The following is a 24,412-nucleotide window of genomic DNA, read 5'->3' on the forward strand; positions in this document are numbered from 1 at the left end:
TACCTGGTGTGCCCACCAGACCATCAAGTAAGAGAATACTGCAATCCAGGTGATGGAGCCGAAGAACGTGATGGGAAAGAACTTCCTTGATGACTGGAAGAGAACCAGGAAGAGGAGAGCGTCAGTGCTGTCAACCGAGGTGGATCTGATGGCCCAAAGCTGAAGACACCAACACAGCTACTCTTCCCACACTGCCTGCGATCTCGGTAGGATTAGCAATCAAAACGCCTGACCTACCGCTGGTCAAGCTGGGAGAGGAAGGTTTCCTCTTGGGAATGGGAAAGCAGTTGGAGCCAAATCATTGTGAAGCTAGTACCAGAGATGTAAGTCACTTGAAGAGAACTGTCTGTTCCTGCTGCTGGCTGCTCAGACGCCCTCTGCTCCCGCCCTTTCCAAGGCCTGATTTCTCAGCCTTGCCTTTAAACTCTTAACTACTCCATATTCTCCCTCCTTCTCCTGCTCCCTTTTCTTTCTTCTGCTCAAGTTCATCAGAATCAGTTTCTGTTGCTTCAATCCATGGATCCTAATAATCCATATGCCAGAAAACCTATGGGATTAATCACATTTAACAAGAAACAGAAAAGATCAATAGGTTCAAAAACAGATTGCCTCGAGCCATCCCTGATGGCCTAGTGGTTCAAGTTCAGCGCGTTCTGCTTAGGTGGCCTGGGTTTGGTTCCCGGGTGCGGAATCACACCACTTGCCTGTCAGTAGCCATGCTGTGGCGGTGGCTCACATAGAAGAACTAGAAGGACTTACAACTAGAATATACAACTATGTACTAGGGCTTTGGGGAGGGGAACAAAAAAAGAAAAAATAGATTGGTTCATCTTGCAGTCCCATGAATTATCAAGAAAAGCCACATAGAAGAAGCCATCACCATGGTTTCCATAGATCCCTGATGATGGCGAGTGCAGGACATTTGAACCACATGTTATCTGGAGTAACGGAGGTAGAGATGCCCCATCATGCTGTTCTCCACTGGGATGGCAGAGTAGACGCTCTTGGGAATGTTTTCTCTCCTGTTCTCCACCCCAAACTATATTACATCCAATTCTGCCTCTAGCACTGGATTTTGTGCAATCTCAGGTTTACAGTGTGAGCACTTTTAAAGTTTCCTTCCAATATTGATCAAAGTTAGACACTCAAAATGCAGTTTCTTACCTGATCCCACTACAGGGAAATTCAGACTTGCACTGGATTGTAGTGGTGTTCTGTTGATGCCTTTTTTGCAAAATCCACGTCCTTTAAAACATACTCAGATAGCAGAATGTTCTCAGAGAGCCTCTCACCTATTATTGCCAAACACTTTTTATTTCAAAGCTTTCCACTTTGAGAAACAATCTCATGTTTTGCTTTGATAATGCCATCCAATTTTGTCCAGAGAAACGAATCCTGGAGTTGATTTGGATGAAAACTATCTCAATTGTCTGAAGGGCTGACCTTGGGCAGTCATGTAGAACACTTTTTGCCATGGCTTTTGATAGCTTCATTAAAAGGAAATGATAAACTTGTACACGATAATCTTTTGAATATCTATAATGATGAACACAGTCTCTATCGCTCCAAACCAGGCTTATGGTCTCTTTACTAATTTCAAGTTTTCATTATCATTCACACAGTTCTGTTAAATTTCACAATAACCATTTCTTTCTTTTAATGATTGCTGCTTTTTTTGGGCCATTTGTTAGCTGGGGTGTCTGGAAGACCAGTGGGCTTGATTAAATAGGCAAAAGGCTGCCGTGAGTAGCCACAACCTTATTTTCAAATGCTTCCCCCCACCCCTTTCCTTTCTTAGAAGGAAAATATTTTGGCCAAAGACTCAGACCCCTTCTGAGGACCTGAGCACTTTAATGGGTTATGGAAAAAAAAAGTAAGTTTTTCAAAGCAGAGATTGAGACATTCACTTCTGAAAGCAAATTCCTTTAAAGCTGGAAATTCAGCTGGATTCTGGAGACCAGATTCCCTGAGCCTTGGAATGGTCAGTGCTGAGAAATCAGGTTTTCCCAGGCAAGACATTTAGCTGATTGGAGTCCCCATTCTTTTCCTCTGGTCACAAGTCACTACTTGAGGATCCCAAGCGTGATGAGGGTTTCATCTCCTCTGGCCACACAGTCACAGGGAAGAGAAGGGTGCCTCTTGTGGTGTGGGGCCACATGTGATTTGAGCAGCAACCAGTCTGTTAGCTTGATTCTGGGCATCCTGTGAGGGAAATGGAATGCTGTCTTCATACTTTATGGCACGGCATATGTACTGGATATCCTGGGAGAGGCCTCATTTCATAGATTGATTGCTCACTTTCCAGGTTAGCTCATTTACTAAGTATGTAATTACTATTTTATTTTTTGTACCGTTGCATATCCATTCATTAACATAATATCACAATTCAAAATCAAGTCATTTGAACATATTTCTCATCTGAAAAATGTCGTCCCTGAATCATAGAACATTTCCAGTCGAAAGGTAGAAAGTAAAGAATCAGACGAAGGATTTAAAGGAACTGAGTTCTAATCAACATATTAGTAAAAATTTTTCTAATTCAAAATTTGATGCTCCTGAGTCTTAATCAAGAAGCCAATTAGTAATTAGAGGATATCAAAATATATTAGGGGTCAATGAAAGAAAAGGTTAAAAATAATTTATTCTTGTGAATTTTCACGTCTTCATCATAAACTAAGAGTAGGTAAAGGCTGGGCACCTACGCTGTACCAAGATCTTGCACTAGAGATGAAATTCACACCTACGTCTGCCTAACTATACAGCATGTGTTCCTAACATCTAGGTTATACCGACTGTTTCCTAAAGAAAAACAGGGCCAATAATGCTCAAAATATACCTGGCTGTAGACATAGTGATGATGATGATCATCACACTAGCCTATGCTCTGAATGTCAGAAAATATAAAGAGCATCAGAGAAAGATATACTAGCACTCCAGCTGTATGGCCATCTGCCTCACCCAACCTCCCATATTGTTTCTGCTTTGGAAGCATCAACTCTTCATGCATCAGCAGTCTCGTTAAGTGTTTCCCAACTGTCAAACTACCCTACCATTTCCAATCTCACAGGCCAGGTAATTCCTTCTTCTTTCATTTTTTCTGGACTATTCCCCTTATTTGGACTCTATGGTCTCATTCTAGACATCCAGTAGCATCTGTACAGTTATTTAGTTACCAGTCTCTTTGGAAGGAAGAAAATAGCTCTTGAAGCCAATCGGGCTATTTTGAAGCCCTTGACATGTCGATTTATGGTTAGTAATGGTGGCGCATCCTAACATCTGCTGGGATGGGCCTCATACTAATTAGCAAAAAGCAAATTGGGTCCATGTGCCGGCCATTTTGTTCCCAATGTAACGGTTTACTTGTATAATTGACCGCTAATGTTCTCATTAGAAGCTTTTAGAACATCAGAGTGATATTTTCTTGGCTTGAAAAATGTTGCTGGACGTTAGCTGGTTGTGCAAATTGGTCATAGCCTTACTGATTTAAATCCAACAACTACTCACTGAGCATCCACTCTGTGCAAGGTTCTGGGGTGTACATGTTTAATAAAGTTCCCCAAACAATCCTATTAAAGATTAAAAGGGTGGTCTCTGGATTAATATGATTGGTATTGAAATCCCTGCTCACTAATGACCAGTGATGTGTCCTGAGACAGATTATTTAACCTCTCTAAGCCTCGGTTTCTTCATCTGTAAAATGGGGTGAATAACAATATCTAGTTGTTCTGAGGATTTCATGCACATAAAGTGTCTAGCAGAGTGCCTGACACATCCCAAGTACTCAGATAATAATGGGAGTTGTTATTAGACAATATGATCCTCACTTTGATTTTTTTAAGAGATGAGGAAACTGAAACTCAGGGAGGTAAAAGCGACTGTGGAGACCTAACCTAGAGTCTTGGCTTTGCCTCTTACTAGCTGGGCATGCTTGGACAAGGCACTAAACCTCTCTGAGTCTCAATCACTTCCACTTTGCTAGAACTGTGCTTGGAACATAGTAGACACAATAAATACTTGGTGAATGAATCAATGCAGGATAGAAATTGCAAAAACTTTGCTGTGTTCTCAGGTACCTTCCTAGCTCTAATGGGTCATGTTCTGATAGCTCATTAGATGCATTCCTATTTTGTAAGAACACCCATCCGAGGCCATGAGAGAATATAACTTTTTGGATCTTTATTTCCTTGATTATTTTCAATTTTCATCAAAGACATGTTCCTCATTAAGGTTTGCATTTTAAAAAGAAGCCATTAATTTAAGAAAACTGTAACAGTGAAGCCCACATTAATTATCTGAGCTGGAAGTAGGCATAATCAAACAAACGCTGTCATATCATTTGCATATAAATGAAGTGGAAATAAAAACAAGTGGGAGTACTATTTACTCTGAAACTAGATGTACACATTTTAAAAAAATCATGTTTTCCTTGTAATTACTGTCGAGGTTTGGGCCGTTCATCACCATGGGTAATTCAAAAACTAGCAAGGAGGCAGAGCTGCCAGGCCCTGAGGAGTAATGAATGTCTATTACTTAATAATTTTCTCCTCTCTCCTCTCCCTGGATGTTTTTTCAAGAGGCCCTTGTGACAGTACATGAGGACTGGGTAGACTGCAAAAATGGCCACAACACTTTGCAATTCCTCCCATGACGAGGTGAGGTCCTTTTCCCCACCCTGTGAATCTGGGCTGGCCTTCTGACTTGCTTTGACCAACAGAATGTGGTGGAAGTGATAGCGTGCAGATTCCAAACCAGATCTCAAGAGGGCTTTGCGGCTTTCATTCTTGCTGCTCTTGGAACTTGGCCATCATGTGAATAAGCTCAGGCTAGTCTGCTGAAGGAGAAGAGACCATGTGGAGCAGAGACGAGTTGTTCCAGCTGAGACACTCCTATGCCAACAAGCCCCCAGCCACATAAGTGAGCAGCAGAACTGTCCAGCTGAGCCCAGCCCAAATGGCCCATTCACAGAATTACAGGCTAAAAAAATGCCTGTTGTTTTAAGCCACTAAGTTTTGGGGTGGCGCGTTACAGAGCAAAAGATAACTGATACAAGATCAAACCTAATAAAATTCTTCTGTGCCAAGCATGATGAAGAAGCCACTTATTGGCTTTTGTATCAACTGGCATGGTTTCTTTCATGTAGCATTTCATATACACAAAGGACGACCATATAATTCATCTTCCAAAGCAGTATGCTTTGAGAATAAACTAGGACTGTCCCAGGTGAACTGGGAAGTACGGTGACCTTAAATTTGCAATATCGTAGTGATGGTTATCTCTTTACTCTTTCCTTAATCACAGGATGTCATGGCTGGCAGAGAATCTATCCATTTTCCAACCCTCTATTTCACAGAGGAGGAAAAATGAGGTCCAGAGTTGAGAAGTGACTTTCCCAAGGTTTCACAGCTCATGAGTTGTGTGGGAAAAACCACCGCAGTCATCGTGGTAGGATGAGAATGCTCTGGAGTCAGGAGGCTTGGGTTCGAGTCTACTCCTCTCACAAATACAGCTGTGTAGTCTTGCTCTGTAGTTAAATGTGGGCATGCTTTGTTTCCTCTACTACATTTAGAGCTCCTTAAAGATAGGAACTGTGACTTCTGTGTCTTTATATTTCTCTTAGGGCACAAGCCTGATACTTGGCATATAATAGGTGCTTAATAAATATTTGCTGAGCAAATCTAAAAACAACCAAATGTTCCACCTGAGAGTCTTATTTCTGCTTGAGACAGCACACAGTATACTCAGAAAAAGACAGAAAAATCCAGCCCATCTCAGGGATGTCACCTCGGGATGCAATGAGAGAAAGATCTGTGGGCTACCCTAGCCCAGGCTGCAGGGGCGGGCTCTCAAGGTGCACTGCACGGTGAATGCCCCGTCAACAGTATAGCAGAGGAGAGCATCATGCACAGCGCATTTGCATACTTTATACCCCTCAGGATGATAGCATCAGCCAGGGCAGTTGTCATCCAGGTAACGACTGCCGTGGTGGAGTCCTGTGTGTTGTCCAAGAGTTGCTGGTTGAGAGCTTTAATCTTCCCTGACAGCTTGCTTGATCTTTCAGTTGAGATCTTGGAGAAGATGAGCACTTTGCCAGCCCTTGCTCTAAGAGTTCCACCCAGCCCTGAGAGCCCAGGGCCTTGAGTTATTGGCATTTCCTCCCATTCCTGCACATTCTCCTGACTGCTTCAGTGACTGTGTGCTGACATCCTCTTATCAGTCAATCGGTACCCCCTACTCTGGGCCACACCACCCTGGGTCTGCTGCGGGGATTTAGAAAACCACGTCTGTCTGCCTCCCTGATTTTCCTCCCAGGCCGAGCAAAAGCATTGGGCTGAACAGCAGAGCAATGGAAATAGAGCGAGTGAACGAGTGCATATGAGCACGCACATCTCAGATGTGATGTGAGCCCAGAGAAAACTGAATACATTCCAGCTCTCTGGCTGTAGGTTTCCAGGAAGCCAGGCCTTTGCATAGAGCAGCTGCTCTGCAATTGCATCTTGAATAGAGAAACCTAAATACTGCTTTAAGTGAGCCACATCTGTTACATGCATCCTTCACTAGGAAACTGCTAATGTCAGGAGTCCTTACATGAGGAAGTCCTTTCCTGGCCTGTCCTTGACAAGACATGGCTCTCCACAAGGCTGGATTATTTATAGGTCAGGCTAATGGGAAAAGATTTTTATTCTGTCCTTTTCAAGGGGTTTCTTGAAGACTTATGCTAAATTATGCTGGATGTTACCACAGTATTCTACTCCAAATGCTTTTAGAAATGATGTTTCAGATTTCCACCTTCCCTAGAAAGTGACCAGGCATGAGTTAGTTAAGTTCTTTGTGCCTAGGTTTCTTTCTACTTATGCCTGTAATATAATATAATAATATTTTATGTATATATAAATAACATACTATATATATACTTTTTTTTTCTCCTAAGATTCCACAATATAGTTTATTGAAAATACCTAGGGTAGAGTCTGATACATAGTAGGTACACATTTTGTTGAATGAGTATGTGTGTGTAGGGCCATAATAAAAGGTAGAACTGTTTCTCTTTATGTCTCATTAGTTTTTACCCTCTGGGGCAATGGCCCAAGAACCCAGGTTAACAACACTGGGAGGGGGTGTTCTTTTGATCTATCTACATTCAGATTTCACTTTGCTGATCATAAGATGGTATTGTGTTCACAGCACCCAATACATAATGTTAGACACTAATATTGATTATAGTAATGATGATGATACAGGAAGGAGATCAGACATGTAGGCATTTACACTATACAAATGAATTTCTTTTTGAATTGAATGAATAATCCATGAACACAAATAGTCAACAAAATGTGAGTTTCCCTCCTGCCTCAGACCTTCAGTTCTTCTTCTCAGAGACAATCACTGTGGGAGTTTTAAAACATGATTGCAAATTCTTTGACACTCCTCCCATCCAGAGTGTCATGTGCTATAGGACACTGATATATTCTAGGTGAACTTTTTGTCTCCTCCCCTTTAATCAAGACAGACCCATGACTGCTTTAACCAATAGAGTACAGTGGAAGTGGCTCTGCGTGACTCCTGCGACCAAGTCATCAAAGCCCATGCAGCTTCTGCCTTGTGTTGCTGGAACACTCACTCTTGGAGCCCTGATCTCTTATGTAAGCCATCAGACTCTCCTGAGGCCACCATGCTGTGAGGAAGCCCAAGCCACATGGAGAGGCCACATTTAGGCTCTATGGTAGACAATCCCAGCTGAGCGCAGCCTTTGAATCATCTCTGCCCAGGTGCCAGAAACATCGGCGAAGAAGCCTCCAGACAGCTGTAGCCCCCAGCCATTTGAATCACTGCCAGCCATTCAAGTCTTCCCAGACACTGTGGAGCAGAGACAAGCCATCCCCAATGGCTCCTATTCGAATTCCTGATCCACAGGATCCACGAGCAGAATAAAATGGTTGTTTCACATCACTAAGTTTTGGGGTGGTTCGTTACATAGATTTGATAACCCAAACAATCACTATTATTGTGTATCTGTCCAGAGAAATTTCAGGCATTTATAAGCATACACATATGTCACCTTTCTTTTTAAGACAAATAGAGGCAGACTATGCATACTGTTAGCTACTAGGCCTTTAATAAGGAACCGATTTCACAAATGCTTTACTCACAGGTTTGCGGACATCAGGTAAGGTAATCCAGAGAGGAAACACTATGGGTAAAACAATTAGGAACGTGATTTGTTTGCGGGTGTCGGAAGGCCAGGTCAGGCTGAGCGGCTGGTCCTCCTCATCTTCACCCGTCTCTGTGGTCTGTTGTAGAGAGAGAGAGAGAGAAAATAAACAAAAAGGACACTGATGTCCACAGGCCACGAAGCAAGGAGGGAAGCTCCAGACCCCATTAGGAGTTTTCTTGGGCCATCTCAGCAGCTTCATCCGTGTAATTTTTAGGTTTGTAAGAGAAGCCCATCTGTCGCAGTCTGAAGCCCAGGAACAAACAAGACATTGCCCTGCCATGAGAATTTAAGAACTTTCTTTTCTCTCTCTGAACCTCTTCAGCTTCTCACTTTCATAAACTGCTCGTTCAACTGGAGTGGACTGCAGCTACAATCCATGAACTTTTTATGAGAAACCATATCTGCAGAGCCAAAGACCCCAGTGTCCACCTTCTCCCCGTCCCTTCTCCTTGAGCAGAAAGCCACAGGATTCAGAATCCTTGGGCAGAGTTGTTTTTGATTAAAAATAAAAACATTTTTGGGGGCTGGGCTGGTGCCGTAGTGGTTAAGTTCGTGTGCTCCGCTTTGGTGGCCCAGGGTTCGCAGGTTCAAATCCCGGGTGTGGACCGATGCACCGCTTGTTAAGCCATGCTGTGGCGGCGTCCCATATACAAAATGGAGGAAGACGGGCACGGATGTTAGCTCAGGGCCAATCTTCCTCAGCAAAAATAGTATAAATAAATAAAAAATAAATAAATAAAAACATTTTTTTGGATCATTGATTTGAGTGGGCAAATGAGAGTAACCACAGAAGCAATTCAGTAACAATACTCAGTTCCCTTCACTGGCCCTGGAATAGCTAAACTCATGGATTATTGTGTGGTTGTGTTTTTAACCTGCTTAATCACCTCGTTAAATTCTAAACCCTTTTACTTGCAGCCAAAGGCTTACTATGCAAACATATGCCCCATTCTCAGAGCAACAGTCTGGAAGCAGAGCAAAACTGAACCTGTGGGTGTCAACCACACAGGGCCCCAGAGCCAGGGCGTAAACTTCAGAGTTGCCGACTCGGCAGCAAGCAGCCCGGGTTTTATTCGCTGCCCGCTGAAGTCAGCAGCTTCTGAAGTCCCAGAGCTAGAAGAGACAGAAGGCGGATCTGGGCTGGCAGGACGACCACTGGCCTGTCAGGCGGGCTCTCGGAGCCTCCAACACAGCACTTCAGACGGCATCAATCACTCCCTTCCCTGCTTGTTGAAAAACGAAAGTGCAGCAGCAGGACCCAGCATCAGATCTAAAAATGTCAACAGGAGCTTTTTCAGGATGCTTCCTTTAGAGACCATATAAATAACCCGCATAGGCCTCATAAAGCTCCTGCCCCCGTGGCTCTTGCCTCCAGCGTCGTGCCCTACTTCAGGCAGCAGCGCTGACTCTCACCAGCACCTCTCTCCCTAAGGAGCTGGCAGCTGGGGCAGGCTTGGGCCGGTTGGCAGAGCGGAAAAGGATGAAGCTAGACGCAGGGCTGCATATGAGGTCCGACTCGCTGCAGTGTTGTTTATTTATTTGTAATTTAAACTCTGATACTGCCAAAGGGATTTGTAGAGGTTTTCACAGTCACTCACACTTTCTCTCCGGGAGTTTAAATTAAAAATAAAAAAAAAAATAAAAAAGGAATCTTAAGCCATACTGAAAAAGGTTGGTAATAACGGGTTCTTTCTTTTTGAGCGTATGTCCTCGGCAGTGGGTGAAAGACTGTATAAACAGCAAATATGAGGGAATTAAGAGGATTAGGTAAGAAGGCAGAATTAGGAAGTTGGTGCAGTTTATTTTGGTCATCCGGATCCTCATTAAATATACTTCTCATGCTCTTCATCCCTTTGCTATGCAATATGTTGGAAAGGAAGAAAGATCTAAAATCAATAATCTACACTTCCACCTGAGGAAACTAGAAAAAGAAGAGCAAATTGAATTCAAAGTAAGCAGAAGAAAAATAAAAATCAGAAAAGAAATTGAAAATGAAATGGAAAACAAGAAGTCAACAGAGAAAGTCAACAAAACCAAAAGCTGTTTCCTTTGCTATGCAGTTCATGAGGTCTAGCCACTGCTTTCTTTACTCCATCCTGAGGGCTCTCATCCCTAATGGGAGCTTGCAGATGCTCTCCCTGGTTCCTCTTCTGACCACTTCCATCTCCTCCCAGAAGATGTAGCAGATGTAGGAAGCATCATTCCCTATTGGGCTCACCAGCCTCCCAAGGAATCAGCTGACTACATGAATAATCTCTGTGTCGTGGGCCCAAGGAGGATTAAGGAGACAGGTGCATTTTAACTGTTCCCTCACAGATACGATCTTTCTGTTTAACCCAAATGACTGACTTTCCCCTTCCCACCTGGTAGATGCCTCAGAAACAGGGAGGACCATGGGAAAGTTGAGACTCTGCATCATTCCTAACAAGTACCCCATCTCCTGCAAGTAGGTAGTTTTATTCAGGCAGAGGATTCCAGCACTTCCTTGAAGACCCATCAAGCTGGTCTGATGGGTTCATAAGGCTCCTCCCCCTTCCAGGGTTGACATTCCCTTCCCCAGTCTGGTCCCCCACTGCTGTCTGCAATCTAGCAACTTCTCTCTAAACTCTAAGCTAACCTTTTTCTGAGAAAAAAGAAAAGCAACTCTTTATGCCTCATATCATTTTAATGACACCAACAGATGGTGACATTTCATCAATAACCCTTCTGCTTATAACCTACGGATTAGCTCCTTTCTCCATCTGCCAAAGTCACCAGGCAGGCAGTGCCACTAGCAAATAGCAGAAAATAATTGTCTGTTTAGATGCGCAATCTCTAAACATACTACTGTCCCATGCAAACAATTAGCTATATTGTGTGGCTTCCAAAAGCTGCATTTGAGGTGGCTGTTGCTAGGGTGGAAATGGAAAAGGAGAAGAGATTGTGTCTTAGGCTGTATAAACAGTGTTCTCCATGGGGATTTCATGGCCTCTTGGGGACGAGTCCTGCTATAGAGAAGTACAGGAGCCCAGAACCCTGGGGTGGATTCGAGAAGTGTCCTGGGAGCAAGGCTGTCAGCATATATTACGGGAAATTGTCTTTGTCTTCTTGCCAAGTGCAATCTCACTCTGGTGTTCAATGGTGACAGCTTGCAAGCTGGTTAGAAAAGTGGAAAAAGAGTACAGTTCCAAGTCTGGGGCCTGTTTTGCCTTTGCCCAAGCTGGGGCTGCTGGCATGGTGATTAGTCTCAGCCCTGGGGAGAAGCTTCTGAGGTTTGGGCACTGATTATCCAACTTTTCCTGGCCTTGTGGCATCCTGGCTTTGACCTTCCAACAACAATCCTTACCTCCTAAAACTTCTGCGGAGTGTCCACAGAAAACAAAACAACGCACAACGATCCAGAAAAAATTCAAATGACTTTTGATATAAGCATTTAAAATAGTTTGAGACCTGCTGGGATATCTCTAGAAGTCCTAGAACTGTGCAAAACCAGGGCCAGCAATGACTGCTTTAGGGCCTTGTGATCTCTGATATGGAAAATCTGGGACTAAAGCACACGACTCTAAGTTCCCATGTGGTGATGTGCTGGTCGTTAGACCTTGAAGGAGTCAGCGCAGCGTGGTGGGAAGAGAAGGCAGTGGAGAATCAGGAATCCTGCCTACCAGTCTCTGTGATTCCTTGGGTGGTGACCACCATCATCTGCAGGTGTTCACTGAGTGCCTTGAGGTGGAAAGCAGTGCACTAGGTCCTAAAACTCTTGGTCTCAAGGAGACTTGGATGTAAAAGAGGGCACAGAACAAATGGCTCCAAAGAATGTATTATTTATCCAGTTACAGGGATGCTGGCAGAATATGTGGTCTTCTCATTGTTCTCCAGTATCTATTCTGCCTGTTACGGATTGAGTTGCATCCTCTCCAAATTCATATGTTGAAGCCCTAACCCCTAGTACCTCAGAATGTGACTGTATTCGGAGATAGGGCCCTTAAAGAGGTGATTAAGTTAAAATGAGGCCATTAGGGTGGGTCCTAACCCAGTATGACTGGTGTCCTTACAAGAAGAGGAGATTAGGACTCACAGAGAGACACCAGGGATGTGCACACACAGAGGAAAGGCCATGTGAGGACACAGCGAGAAGGCAGCCATCTGCCAGCCAAGGAGAGAGGCCTCAGAGAAAAACAACTCTGCCCACACCTTGATCTTGGACCTCCAGAACTGTGAGGAAATTTCTGTTGTCTAAGCCACCCAGTCTGTGGTATTTTGTTACAGCAGTCCTAGCAAACTAATATACTGCCCTCTGCTTTAGTGATAGAAAGCCCACCTTTACCTAGGCCTGGAATAAGGCCTCCATTTTCAGCCTCCCTTGAAGTGAGGTGTGGCCATGTGATTAAGTTCTGGTCAATGGAATGTAACCAGAAGTATCCTCTGCAATTTCCAGGATGTATCTTTAAGGGTGGAGGTATATCCTTCATCACTCCTTCCTCCTTCCTGCTGGCTGGAATGTGGACATTTTGTCCAGAGCTTCAACAGCCATCTTGGACTATGAGGTAGAGTAACAATATAAAAGATCTGAGTTCTGACACCCATCAAGAGCCATTGTAGCCCTGGACTGCCCATGCCAACTTGAGAGAGACATAAAATTCTATCTCGCCCAAGCCACTGTTGGTTTGGGTTTTGGTTCCTCACAGTGGAACCATCTCCTGACTGATCCAGTGTCCTCTTTATGAGGAATCAAGGGAGAAAAATCTTGCACATCTCAGCACTAGGAAAAGTCACGCTTCTTCTGAGAAACTTTGAGAAATCTAGAAATACCGTGAATCAGGTAAATGATACTATCTTTTTTCTTTGTTTTGCACTGGGGAGTTGAGAGCCAAATTTGTCACCCCCATCCAGCAATCAGGGCGCTGAAATCTGTGCTCACCGTGCTCCAGTCTTACACCTTTCCTTTCCATCCTTCGCTGACTTTTCTAAAGACTATTCATTTTATCTCTTTTCATCAGACATATTTTTGCAAGCAGCCACGAATCTTTGTGAAACAAGGTGGAGCAGACCTAAAAATAAAACTCCTCAGTGGTCCAACAGAATTTTTGGGTTAACTTTGTGAGAGAGACAGGAGAGAGGAAGAGAGATGTTATTTTAAGTGACAACTTGTGACAAATGGACAACCACCTTCTAGGATCCATTTATCAATACTGAAGGTTGGAATCTGGAGGTCTGGCTCTCAGAACTCCTACAGACAGAAGAGAACAGTTCCCGGGGTCAGTTAGCATCTATTGGGAGGGCTCTGGAACAACCGATTTATTTTTATTTTTATTTATCTAGTGGATGGGAGGAGTAGCAGCAGCCTTTCTGTTTGTGGCCTAGTATCATGAGAATCTGTTCCACTTCTCTACATTGTGCATCTTATATTATTTCCACTCGTGCCTGGTATGGGTGGTTTGCCCCAAAATAAACATCAAGTCTTCAGTGGAGGAGCTTAAGCTGGATTCACCAGTCCAGAGATTGCCTTTATAGCCATAAAAATATTTCTTGGAAGCAACTCAATTTCTTATTCTTGTCTGTGAAGGGCACTGTGCAAGATTTCAGTATGAAGGTGAGCCCACTTTAATGCAATCTCTTCTATCAGAGAATTAAAAGGAAAACCCGGAGACATCTGAAAATAGGCCATCTTCAAGTTAAGTTTTATAGATCGGTAATAACATCTCATCTCTGATTCACAAGGAGCAATCTCAGAGGATCACCTGGATCTGCCTAGATCTCAGCTCAGCGGGGGTTTGATTCAGGCCGGAGGTGAGGTTCACACTTCTCTCTCTCCTCAAAAGGACCATGCACTTCAGCACTAAGGAGTGCCACCTGGCACTCCTTGGAGGGCCCCTTCAGTGTGGCATGATGCTGGATAAAATAAAGGGCCAGTGCTTAAATATCCATGTAAAAATATAATTCATTCACTCTAAAACACTGGGCCACAGTCAAGGTGGGTGAAGGCGAAGATTTTAAGTGATTTGTACTTCTACGTAAAGAGAATGGTCCTTAACATATTTGTTGTTGTTGCTGTCTCTATAATTTGTAGAAAAAAAATCAGTTTATATCTCCATGTTGTTCAGCCACAGATGCCCACGTGAATGACCAAATGGGGCACAGCTCATGGAGTGTGGTGCATGTTAGGAATCACCAACAGGGCCCAGAGGGTCTGAAGGTGGGAAGAGAGACCCATAAAAACATTTGCTGAACCCAAGAAGTGAGGTTGGGTGGGTGTAGCAAGAATATTAAAAATACCACCCAACACAGTTTTTAAAAAGGCACCAATAAAACGTTAATTATCTAGACTGTGTGGGAGGCAATCATCTGCAGACTGAGGATAGTAACTCTCAGGTAATTGTAGGACACACAGTGCCTGGTGAGACCAGGAGAGCAATAAATGTTAGTCCTCTTCCCTTCTGCCACTGATCTCATATCTGTGACTAGCTGTGGGACCTTAGGCAAATCAACGGAAATGCTGGAAAACAAAAAAACACAAACTACATGTGATCTGGAAAGGCCTCTGGTCCTGGAGCACCTCACTGCCTCTTAGGCTCCAGCAGTCCTTAAAAACCATGTCATTGTGAGGCAGAGCTTCTTTGTGTCCTGGAATGTTTTAATGTGGGACCATCTTCCTGTCCAAGAACTTGTCATTCATTTCATCACAAGGACACTGATAGATCATGAAAGACAAGCTGCTATCTTAGACCTCTGCAATCGTTGAGAATAGGAGCTTTAGGCTCCAAGAGAAGGAGCCCCAGAACCTCAGAGCTAGAGGGGCCCTGGTTCATTAAGACCACCTCCTTCATTTGAGGACCCTCAGATGAAGTGATATGCTGAAGGAAGGTCATAGAGCCAGGCTGGGCCTGAGTGACCCCTCACTTCACTCCCAGCTCAAGGCTCTTCCAACATAGCACATTGCCTCCCTTCCTCATTCTGAAAAATAGGTATGAATGTACTTTATGTGCAATTACACAGGCTTCCCAGCTTTGTTTTTAAATAAATTCTACCTACTGAAACAAAAATGCTCACTACAGCAAACACTAAGCATGTAATTGATATTATTTTGCTTGATTTTCTTGAGCCTGGAACTAATTTCTGGTGGTTTGGATGGCCCGCATTTCTGGAAAAAGCTGCTCAGAAACATCTGACTTTTAGGTGCATTCTTTTCCTTTTCTCTGAGTCGGCTATGGACTGAATATTTGTGTCCCCCTAAAGTTCGTATGTTGAAATCCTACTCCCCACAGTGATGGTATTAGGAGGTGGGGTCTTTGGTCGGTGATGAGGTCATGGTGGTGAGGCCCTCGTGACTGGGATTAGTGTGCTTATAAAAGAGACTCCAGAGAGCTAGCTCGCCCCCTTTGCCACATGAGGACACAGTGAAAAAACGGTCATGTATGAACCAGAAGTGGGCTGTCACCAGACACTTGATCTTGGACTTCTCAGCCTCCAGAACTGTGAGAAATAAATTTCGTTGTTTATAAACCACACAGTCTATGGTATTTTTGTTGTAACATCCAGGGAAGCTTTGAAGGGGAAATGAAGGGAGATTTTGAGGTGTGTAGATAGGAGGGGCCATTGCGATGCCCACTTCCTCCTCTATCTCCTTGGCTGATATCTCCAAGGTGCCAGGTACAAATTTAAAAATGAAATGTGGGTGCTGATAAGATATCAATGAATGTCAGGACTTCATATATAGGTGAAGAAGAAAGACTTGTTCTTCAGTATCTCTGCCCAAAAAATGTGCAGAAATTTAGCCCAGGCTTGATGTAGGAGGAGGTGATCACCAAGTACACCAATGGCCAAAACGAAGGCTTGAGATTTTATGTACATTTCATTGCTTGATGTCACCCCCGATTCCCATAACTGTGGATAATCCTGCACTGGCTACGTCTTTTTTTTTTTTTTTTTTAGGACACTAGGGTGAATGGCTACTTCTAAAATGAATATCTAGGGGATATTGTAGAAGATGGATTAAGCCCTTTACAATAATAAGCTTTCCTGAGGCTAACTTGAGCAAGAACTGAAATAGGAGGTGGGTTATTTCCAGACTCTAGCATTCAGTATTCAAAGACCCATAGTACCTCAGGGGAAGAATATGCACAACAAAACAGCATCATCTTTAAACAGGGACTATCTGCTTCTCTTCCTACCTCCGTCCTCTTTCATTATTGAAGCATTAAATATACTCTCTTTGACAAAAGTGGCACGTTTTACTTTTCCAACTAGGTTTCCTTGGGAACTGGTGAAAAGGTGTGTATGCCTGTACAGTGCGGGTGTGGGAGACTCCTAGGGAGAGAAGAATTGAAAGTGCCTTACCTAATGAAGGGATTGTTGGAGAAGGACTTAATAGACAAAGAAGACCCACTGTCACTCCAGAGCATTCTTTTACGACATGATTGCTGTTAAAAATTAACTGAGATAATCCATGAAAAGCACTTAGAATAGTGTTTGGCACATAGTAAACACTCAATCAATGTTGGTTATTATTATTTTTAATAAATGTTTAAGAAAATAATTTCTTGAAAGACATTCAGGAGAAAGAAGTTTGACGAAATGAATTAGGATACTTCCAGCAATAAAATTCCGTAATTCAATTATTTGATGTGAAAGTGGAAACTGCAATAATTTTGTTCCTCTAGCTATCCATCAACATTTATTGAGCATTCATTGGCTGTAGTGATGTCCACAATCTGATTTATTTCCCTCTTAAGTAAAATGAATAAATAGAAGGCCTTTGTAAATAAGATGAAAGGGAAACAGCCCTAGGGAGAAAAATGCTATTTTATCTCAGCAGGTAGGCTGTAAGTAGACTTTCTATCAGAACACAAAGCTTCCAAGCAGATGGCAAGACTCACAATATTGTGACACCTTGATTCTGTGTTTTGTGCAGAGCTAAAAACAATAGTAGAGTTCGAACTCTCAAAGGTAAAATTACCAAAAATGCACAGTCACATTTAATACCATGAAAGGCTCTGAAATCAACAGCTATTTGGCAAGTAGAAGGTGCCTCCCAAGAGACATTCCACAGAGTGCTCTCCATTTTGTAAGCTTAAATCACATCAGTGCTTTAGTACAAAGAAAATCTATTCAAAAATGAGATCTTTGAAAAAAGACAAATATCTGTATGGTCAGTGTATTAGTCTAGTTGGGCTGCCATAACAAAACACCACAGATTGGGTGGCTCAAGCTGTAGAAATTTATTACAAACGCTCACCCATAAATACCAGCTGGCTCAGGGACAGTAAGTGGTTCTTATTTCCATTTTTTTGTAAACTGATTGGCCAATTAGTGGGGTCAACATACCAGTGTTCATTATGTTTATTACAGAAATAGAACATCATGCTATTGGGATATGGAATATGGAAAAGACGAACCCATAAAAATATTCACTACTGGGTTGTGGATCATTTTGCTCTCACAGACCCAAAGACCTGTACTCAAAAATCTCTAAGTGACACAAAAGAAAATGAATTTTTGGGAGTCCAGAACTACAGTTCAGGACTTGACCAACAAGGTGTGTTGTGAGTCATTTTGAAAGCAAACTCCGAGTTCTGGGATGGGTCAGCTAGGGGCTCTTAGGCTAAGGAAAACTTCATTTGCCACTTGCCTTGTCTCTTTGAAAAAGGAGTGAAAACAGGAGAGATGGAAGAAGAAAAACTTCGTTCCAATGATGGAAAACCAGAGAGCCACATTTGGAAAAATTCAGTTACTCAACTCTAAGATGAGTCCTTACTGACTGTTATGGACGGAATGTTCGTGTCCCTCCACAATTCATATGTTGAAGCCCTAACCCCCAGTGTGGCTGTATTTGCAGATGGGGGCCTCTAAGGAAGTAGGTAAGGTTAAATGAGGTCATAAGAATAGGCACCTTCAGTCTTGGAAGGTTGTGTGTTTCTAGGAATTTATCCATTTCTTCTGTTTTCCAATTTGTTGGCATATAATTGTTCATAGTAGTATCTTACGATCCTTTGTATTTCTGTGGTGTCAGTTATAAATTCTCTTCTTTCATTTCTGATTTTATTTATTTGAGCCCTCTCTTTTTTTTCTTGATGAGTTTGGCTAAAGGCTTGTCAATTTTGTTTGTCTTTTCAAAGAACCAGCTATTAGTTTCATTGATCTTTTCTACTTCATTTATTTCCACTCTGATCTTTATTATTTCCTTCCTTCTACTAACTTTGGGCTCTATTATTCTTTTTCTAGTTCTTTTAGGTGTAAGGTTAGATTGTTTACAAGCATAGTTAATTTTATTGTGCATTGCTTTTTGTGCTTTGCAGATATTGCATTTCTTACAAGATCCTCCACCAGCAAAAAGATTATGACTCACTGAAGGCTCAGATGATGATTAGCATGTTTTAGCAACAAAGTATTTTTTAACTGAGGTATGTACAGTGTTTTTTTAGACATAATGTTATTGCATACTTAGTAGACTACAGTATAGTGTAAACAAAACTTCTATATGCACTGGGAAACCAAAAGATTTGTGAAACTCGCTTTATTGCAATATTTACTTTATCATGGAGATCTGGAACTGAATCTGCAATATCTCTGAGATATGCCTGTATTTTCAATTTTTCTTGTTTCTTGACATAGGCCTGTACTGCTATGAACTTCCCTCTTAGAACTGCTTTTGCTGCATCTTATAGATTTTGGAAAGTTGTGTTTCCATTTTTATTTGTCTTAAGGTATTTTTTGATTTCCTCTTTGATTTCCTCATTGACCCATTGGTTGTTTAGTAGCATGTTGTTTAGTCTCCATGTGTTTGTGTTTATTCCAGTTTTTTTCTTGTAACTGATTTCTAGTTTCATACCATTGTGGTCAGAAAAGATGCTTGATATAATTTCAATCTTCTTAAATTTACTGCAACTTACTTTGTGGCCTATCCTGGAGAATGTTCCAAGTGCACTTGAAAAGAATATGTATTCTGAGTTTTTGCATAGAATGTTTCTATATATATCTATTAAGTCCATCTGGTCTAATGTGTTATTTAAGGCCAATATTTCCTTATTGACTTTCTGTCTAGATGATCTATCCATTGATGTAAGTGGAGTATTAAATTCCCCTACTGATATTTTATTATTGTCAATTTCTTCCTTTATGTCTGTTAATATTTGCTTTATATATCTAGGTCCTCTTATGTTGGGTACATAAATATTATGAACATTATATCCTCTTCTTGGATTGACCTCTTTATCATTATGTAATGCCTTTCTATGTCTTTAGTTCCAGTCTTTGTTTTAAAGTCTATTTTGTGTGATATGAGTATTGCTACCCCAACTTCCTTTTTATTTCCATTTGCATGCAATATCTTTTTCCATCCTTTCACTTTCAGTCTATGTGTGTCTTTAGACCTGGGGTGAGTCTCTTGTAGGCAGCATATAGATGGGTCTTGTATATTTACCCATTCAGCCACCCTATGTCTTTTGATTGGAGCATTTAGTCCATTTACATTTAGAATAATTATTGATAGGTATGTACTTATTGCCACTTTGTTAGTTTTTTCTGGTTGTTTTTGTAGTTCTTCTCTGTTCCTTTCTTTTTTTCTTGGTCACTTCCCTTGTGGCTTGGTGGTTTTCTTTAGTGTTATGTTTGAGTTCCTTTCTATTTTTTATGTGACTATTGTAGGTTTTTGGTTTGTTGTTACCATGAGGCTCTTATATATTGAGCTACATATCTAGCAGTCTATTTTAAGATTACAATCGCTTAAGTTCAAATGCATTCTAAAAAGCACTACAATTTTATCCCCGCTTCATGTTTTAGACATCACATTTTACATCTTTTTATTTTGTGTATCCGTTAACTAGTTATTATAATTATAGTTGATTTTACTACTTTTGTCTTTTAACTTTTATTCTACTTTTTAAGTGGCTGATCCACTGCCTTTATTAAATATTTGCCTTACTAGTGAGATTTATTTTTTAATATATTTTCTTATTTCTAGTGATGGCCTTTTCTTTTCCACTTAAAGAAGATCCTTTAACATATCTTCTAAGGCCAGTTTAGTCATGATGAACTCCTTTAGTTTTTGCTTGTCTGGGAAACTCTCTCCTTCATTGCTGAATGATATCTTTGCTGGGTAGAATTTTCTTGGTTGTAAGTTTTTTCCTTTTCAGCACTTTAAATATATCATGGCACTCTTTTACGGCCTGCAGAGTTTCTACTGAAAAATCAGCTGATAGTCTTATGAGGGGGTTCCCTTGTATGTGACTTGTTGTTTTTCTCTGGCTGCCTTTAAGATTCTCTAACTTTTGCTGTTTTAATTATAATATATCTTGGTGTTGGTCTCTTTTGGTTAATCTTGTTTGAGATTCTTTATGCTTCTTGGACCTGGATGTCTGTTTCCTTTCCCAGGTTAGGGAAGTTTTCAGCCATAATTTCTTCAGATAAGGGATAAGCATCAGTGATATCCCTTCCTGCTGCAGGCTGCTGTGTCGAGGGTGGGGTTCCCATTGATACTGTGTCTCCATCTCTCCCACTTGTCTCTATGTGGTCCCCTGTTGTTTGTTGTGCAGAAGCTGTTCAATGAGCCCTCAGTTGTTCTTCAGGAGGAATTGCTCTACAGGTGAAGATTAGGTGTGTCCGTGGGAGAAGGTGAGTTCAGGGTCTTCCTATGTTGCCACCTTAGACCTCTACTCTCTTATCTGTTCTTGTCTTCCATGTTTCTATCAATTATTTCTTTTCAAGAGATAAGTCATAAAGAGGTAAGTCAAAAAGCATCTCTTTTTGGAAGGGAACACCATCTGAGACATTTATATTGCCTTCTGTGTGGACATCCTGAATCAAGAGAGCTAACATTTAAGTAGCAAACGGATTTTCAGAGAAGTGATAAATCTCTGCCTGCCTAGTGGTAGGAAATAATTCATGCCTCTTATAATACCACCATATGGTTTCTTTTATATATAGATTAAAAAAAACTAGCATCAAGAATTTGGCATATTAAACACAAAATGATAAGGTTTCACTCAGCAATGGTAACCTGAAAAAACGTACATGATTTTGAATTGAAACCAAGGTTTCAAAATATTTTGCTGTGAGTGATGAAGCTGTCTAGACCTAAGTTTTCCAAGAAGCCAAGAAACCATTTTATTATAATGTAAAATGGCATTTGGAGAGTCTGGTGAAATGCAATTGCTTTCCTTCATTTTGCATTTTGCCCAAATAATTCCGAGGTGCAACCTACGGACAAGATGGATTTCTTTCTGTATTGCTATTGTGAATTGTTTTTGTATAGTTTTCATGGGCTTTGTAAATCCTGCTGATACAAATCATAAAAGATTTATCAACATAAAAGCTACTGGAGAATCATAAAAACAAATTCAAAAATCATTCTCATTGTTTTATTATCAAGTACATTACTCATAGGAACAGTAATATTAATGTCAATATTTTTTTTTCAGGGTGGTAATGGAGTTTTTTCCTTTTTATTAATAGTCAGCCCTTAATGTATCTTATGTAAATGATTAATAGACATTCTTCAAACTCCTTCAGAAAGCACAATGACAAATGACGTTATTAACAGTAAGATTCTTAGTGAATATATAATTCTTTGTCAGTACTCAAATTTAGGCAGACACTCAAGAGTCTGATCTTTATTTATTTCATTTTAAAATGTGTTCAAAAGGCCTTTGAGTGCATCTTAAGCAGTTGGTAAATATTGTCCAGGTCATTTGATAAAGGAACTGGACTTCAACTTTTCCTTAAAAAATATATATAAAGATTGAAAGAAAAAAAATTAGTCCTGGCCTCTCTCCCAGCACTGCACCTGGGCTCTAGGAGAGTCAGACACAGAGACACATCCCCATTTCCACCAAAGCCTCCATTTCTTGCGTGCCAGAATCCTCTTGCCATGTTTCACTGATGTTCCAAGAGATTGAATAATCTCAGTAATAGGAGGAAATGTGGTCTTTGGCTGTTTTTAAACTTTCAAAATGATGAACCTGGCTGTTCCACTTTAATCACTTAAAAAAGATACTTGCTCTTTGAATAATAGGAAGGTTTGAGGTTCACAAACCCTCTGTTAAACCTCACCACTGCTAAGAACGTAAACATTTGCTAACTAAGGGTAATATTTTAGGAAGAAAGACATCATATGGATTCTAGGTACCATCTGCTTGGATAATCTTGGAAATCCCTATCAGAGCTAACGTTTTTGACCAACATTTATTATGAAGTCTCCCTAAGGAGCTCTAAAATCATAGCTGTAACTTTAAACCACAACAACAACCCCAAATAAATCGCTGTCCTTGATAATGATGCTTTTTTACCACCCCTAGAGATCTAAATTTAATACTAGAGAGTTATCTTTATGATTTTTATTTTATTTTATTTTTTTGAGAAATCTAAAATCCCAATCACTTCCATCATCTTTCCCTACTCGTCCTTTACTTAATCACATAATACTCAAACATTTTCATCACCACTGTGAGGCTTTATGAAAGCAGATCTTAAAAACTCTACTGAGTTTAGGTAAAGACCAATCAATGTTAGACTGGAGAGAAATAAGTCAGGGCTGAGTTTTCAAAGGGAGAAAGGAAGGGCTTAACATGGGAAGGTGATATTTAAGTTGTAAAGTGAGAAAGTAAGAAAAAAGCCTGCATTTTACACGTTCTCTCTCTCTCTCTCTACCTATATGTTTGTCTGTCTGTATGGGTGTGTAAATATATATATATATATATTTTTTTTTTTCTCTTTTTCCTAGGGATGTGATTTTCTTATATCAATCTGTTTGGCCACTGGTGCATCTGGGCAACTCTTAACCAAAGCAAGGACAATTCTGATTTCCATAAGGACACAGAGAAATTTTAGAGGCAAAATATAATAAAAGCTGCAACATATAAAAAGCCATTTCACAATACATGGAAATGTAGGACACAATAAAACAAAGTTAGATTTTCAGCTTTCAGAATCTAATAAATTTGCAAGGTGTTTCCTCTTCTCCTCTCTCACTGTGAGCGTGTATTCAAGGGGTTTTGATGTGTCATGCACCAAGGACTATGAGTCAGCAAAGCAGGAGCTTCACGGAGCAAGCCAGCCAAGGGCAACCGCCTGGCTGTTGTCTAGACTGGCAAAATTAAAATGTAAGAAAATACTGGGTTCTGGGTGGGAGAGAATATTTCTTTGAATTGTCTTTCAAACCTGGATAAATTCCCCACACTGAAAATCTGGAAGGTTGGTAAATTCTTGGTGGCAGCTCTAATCAGTTCTCTCTGTGTTAGGATCGACGGTGTTGTGTCAGCCATCATTAGGAGAAGATAATTAGCACTAAGTCGTTTAAAAAGTCAAATTATTTCTCAGTTCCACAGAATATACAAGGGAAGCAAAAAACCTCCTGCAAAGGGCCTTCCTCTGTGAGAGAGAATATTTTAAAGTGCTCCTCGTGGCCAGGGTCAAGTCTGTACTGAAGAAAGCTCTCAGAGATGAGGTGTCAATGCAAAATGAGTTCACTTGTAAATAGGGTTTTTTTTTTTTTTTGTGGGGAAGATCGGCCCTGAGCTAACACCCCACGTCCATCCTCCTCTTTTTGCTGAGGAAGACTGGCCCTGGGCTAACATCCGTGCTCATTTTCCTCCACTTTATATGGGACGCCACCACAGCATGGCTTGACAAGTGATGTGTTGGTGCGTGCCTGGGATCTGAACCTGCGAACCCCGGGCCGCCGCAGCGGAGTGCGCACACTTAACCGCTTGCGCTGCCAGGCCGGCCCCATAAATGGGGTTTTTAAAACAGCAGGTTAATTACAAGACAGAGGCTAACCTCTCCGGAGAATACTAGCGATGAGTGCGTGGTGCGTGGGGCTCATCATTTCCATTAACGAAGTCGGGATGCACACCTATTCTTCCTGTAGCTTGAGAAAAATATAACTGAGAAAGAAATAAAACTAACACAATAAAAAGGTACTGAAGCATTTCTGTGACACTGTGCTTCAGGGGGCCTGAGCATTCCAATTTCACGTCTTTTTTCTGACTCTGGAGTCATAGTCCTCATTTACCCCGTTGCCCGGTCTTTCCAGCCTGGACGCCTCAGCATCATCTACAACTTGCTTTTCTTGTTCACTCTCTATGCCCAATTTATTACCAAATCGTCTCAATTCTGCCTCAGAAACAGCTCTCAACTCCAGCCATTGCCATCCACACCACAGCTAATGCTTGGTCTAAGGCCTTGTCATCTGGGCTACTTAACCATTTAAAAAAAGTTTTACTAAGCACT

General features: G+C 41.3%; 1 protein-coding gene across 3 annotated transcripts in view; it reads right to left on the bottom strand.

The window, feature by feature from the left end:
• Positions 1-24,412, bottom strand: part of SLC24A2 (solute carrier family 24 member 2) — a 242,887-nt gene that overhangs the window by 18,291 nt on the left and 200,184 nt on the right. For all 3 annotated transcript variants that reach the window (XM_058565878.1, XM_058565877.1, XM_058565876.1), the window contains 2 exons: positions 8,148-8,288; positions 4-93 (listed from right to left, as the gene is read on the bottom strand). In XM_058565878.1, coding sequence (XP_058421861.1) covers positions 4-93; positions 8,148-8,288 — 231 coding nt within the window. The remainder of the gene's footprint in view (positions 1-3; positions 94-8,147; positions 8,289-24,412) is intronic.

Source organism: Diceros bicornis, chromosome 22 (genome assembly GCF_020826845.1).
Source record: "Diceros bicornis minor isolate mBicDic1 chromosome 22, mDicBic1.mat.cur, whole genome shotgun sequence".
Taxonomy (NCBI): Eukaryota; Metazoa; Chordata; class Mammalia; order Perissodactyla; family Rhinocerotidae; genus Diceros; species Diceros bicornis.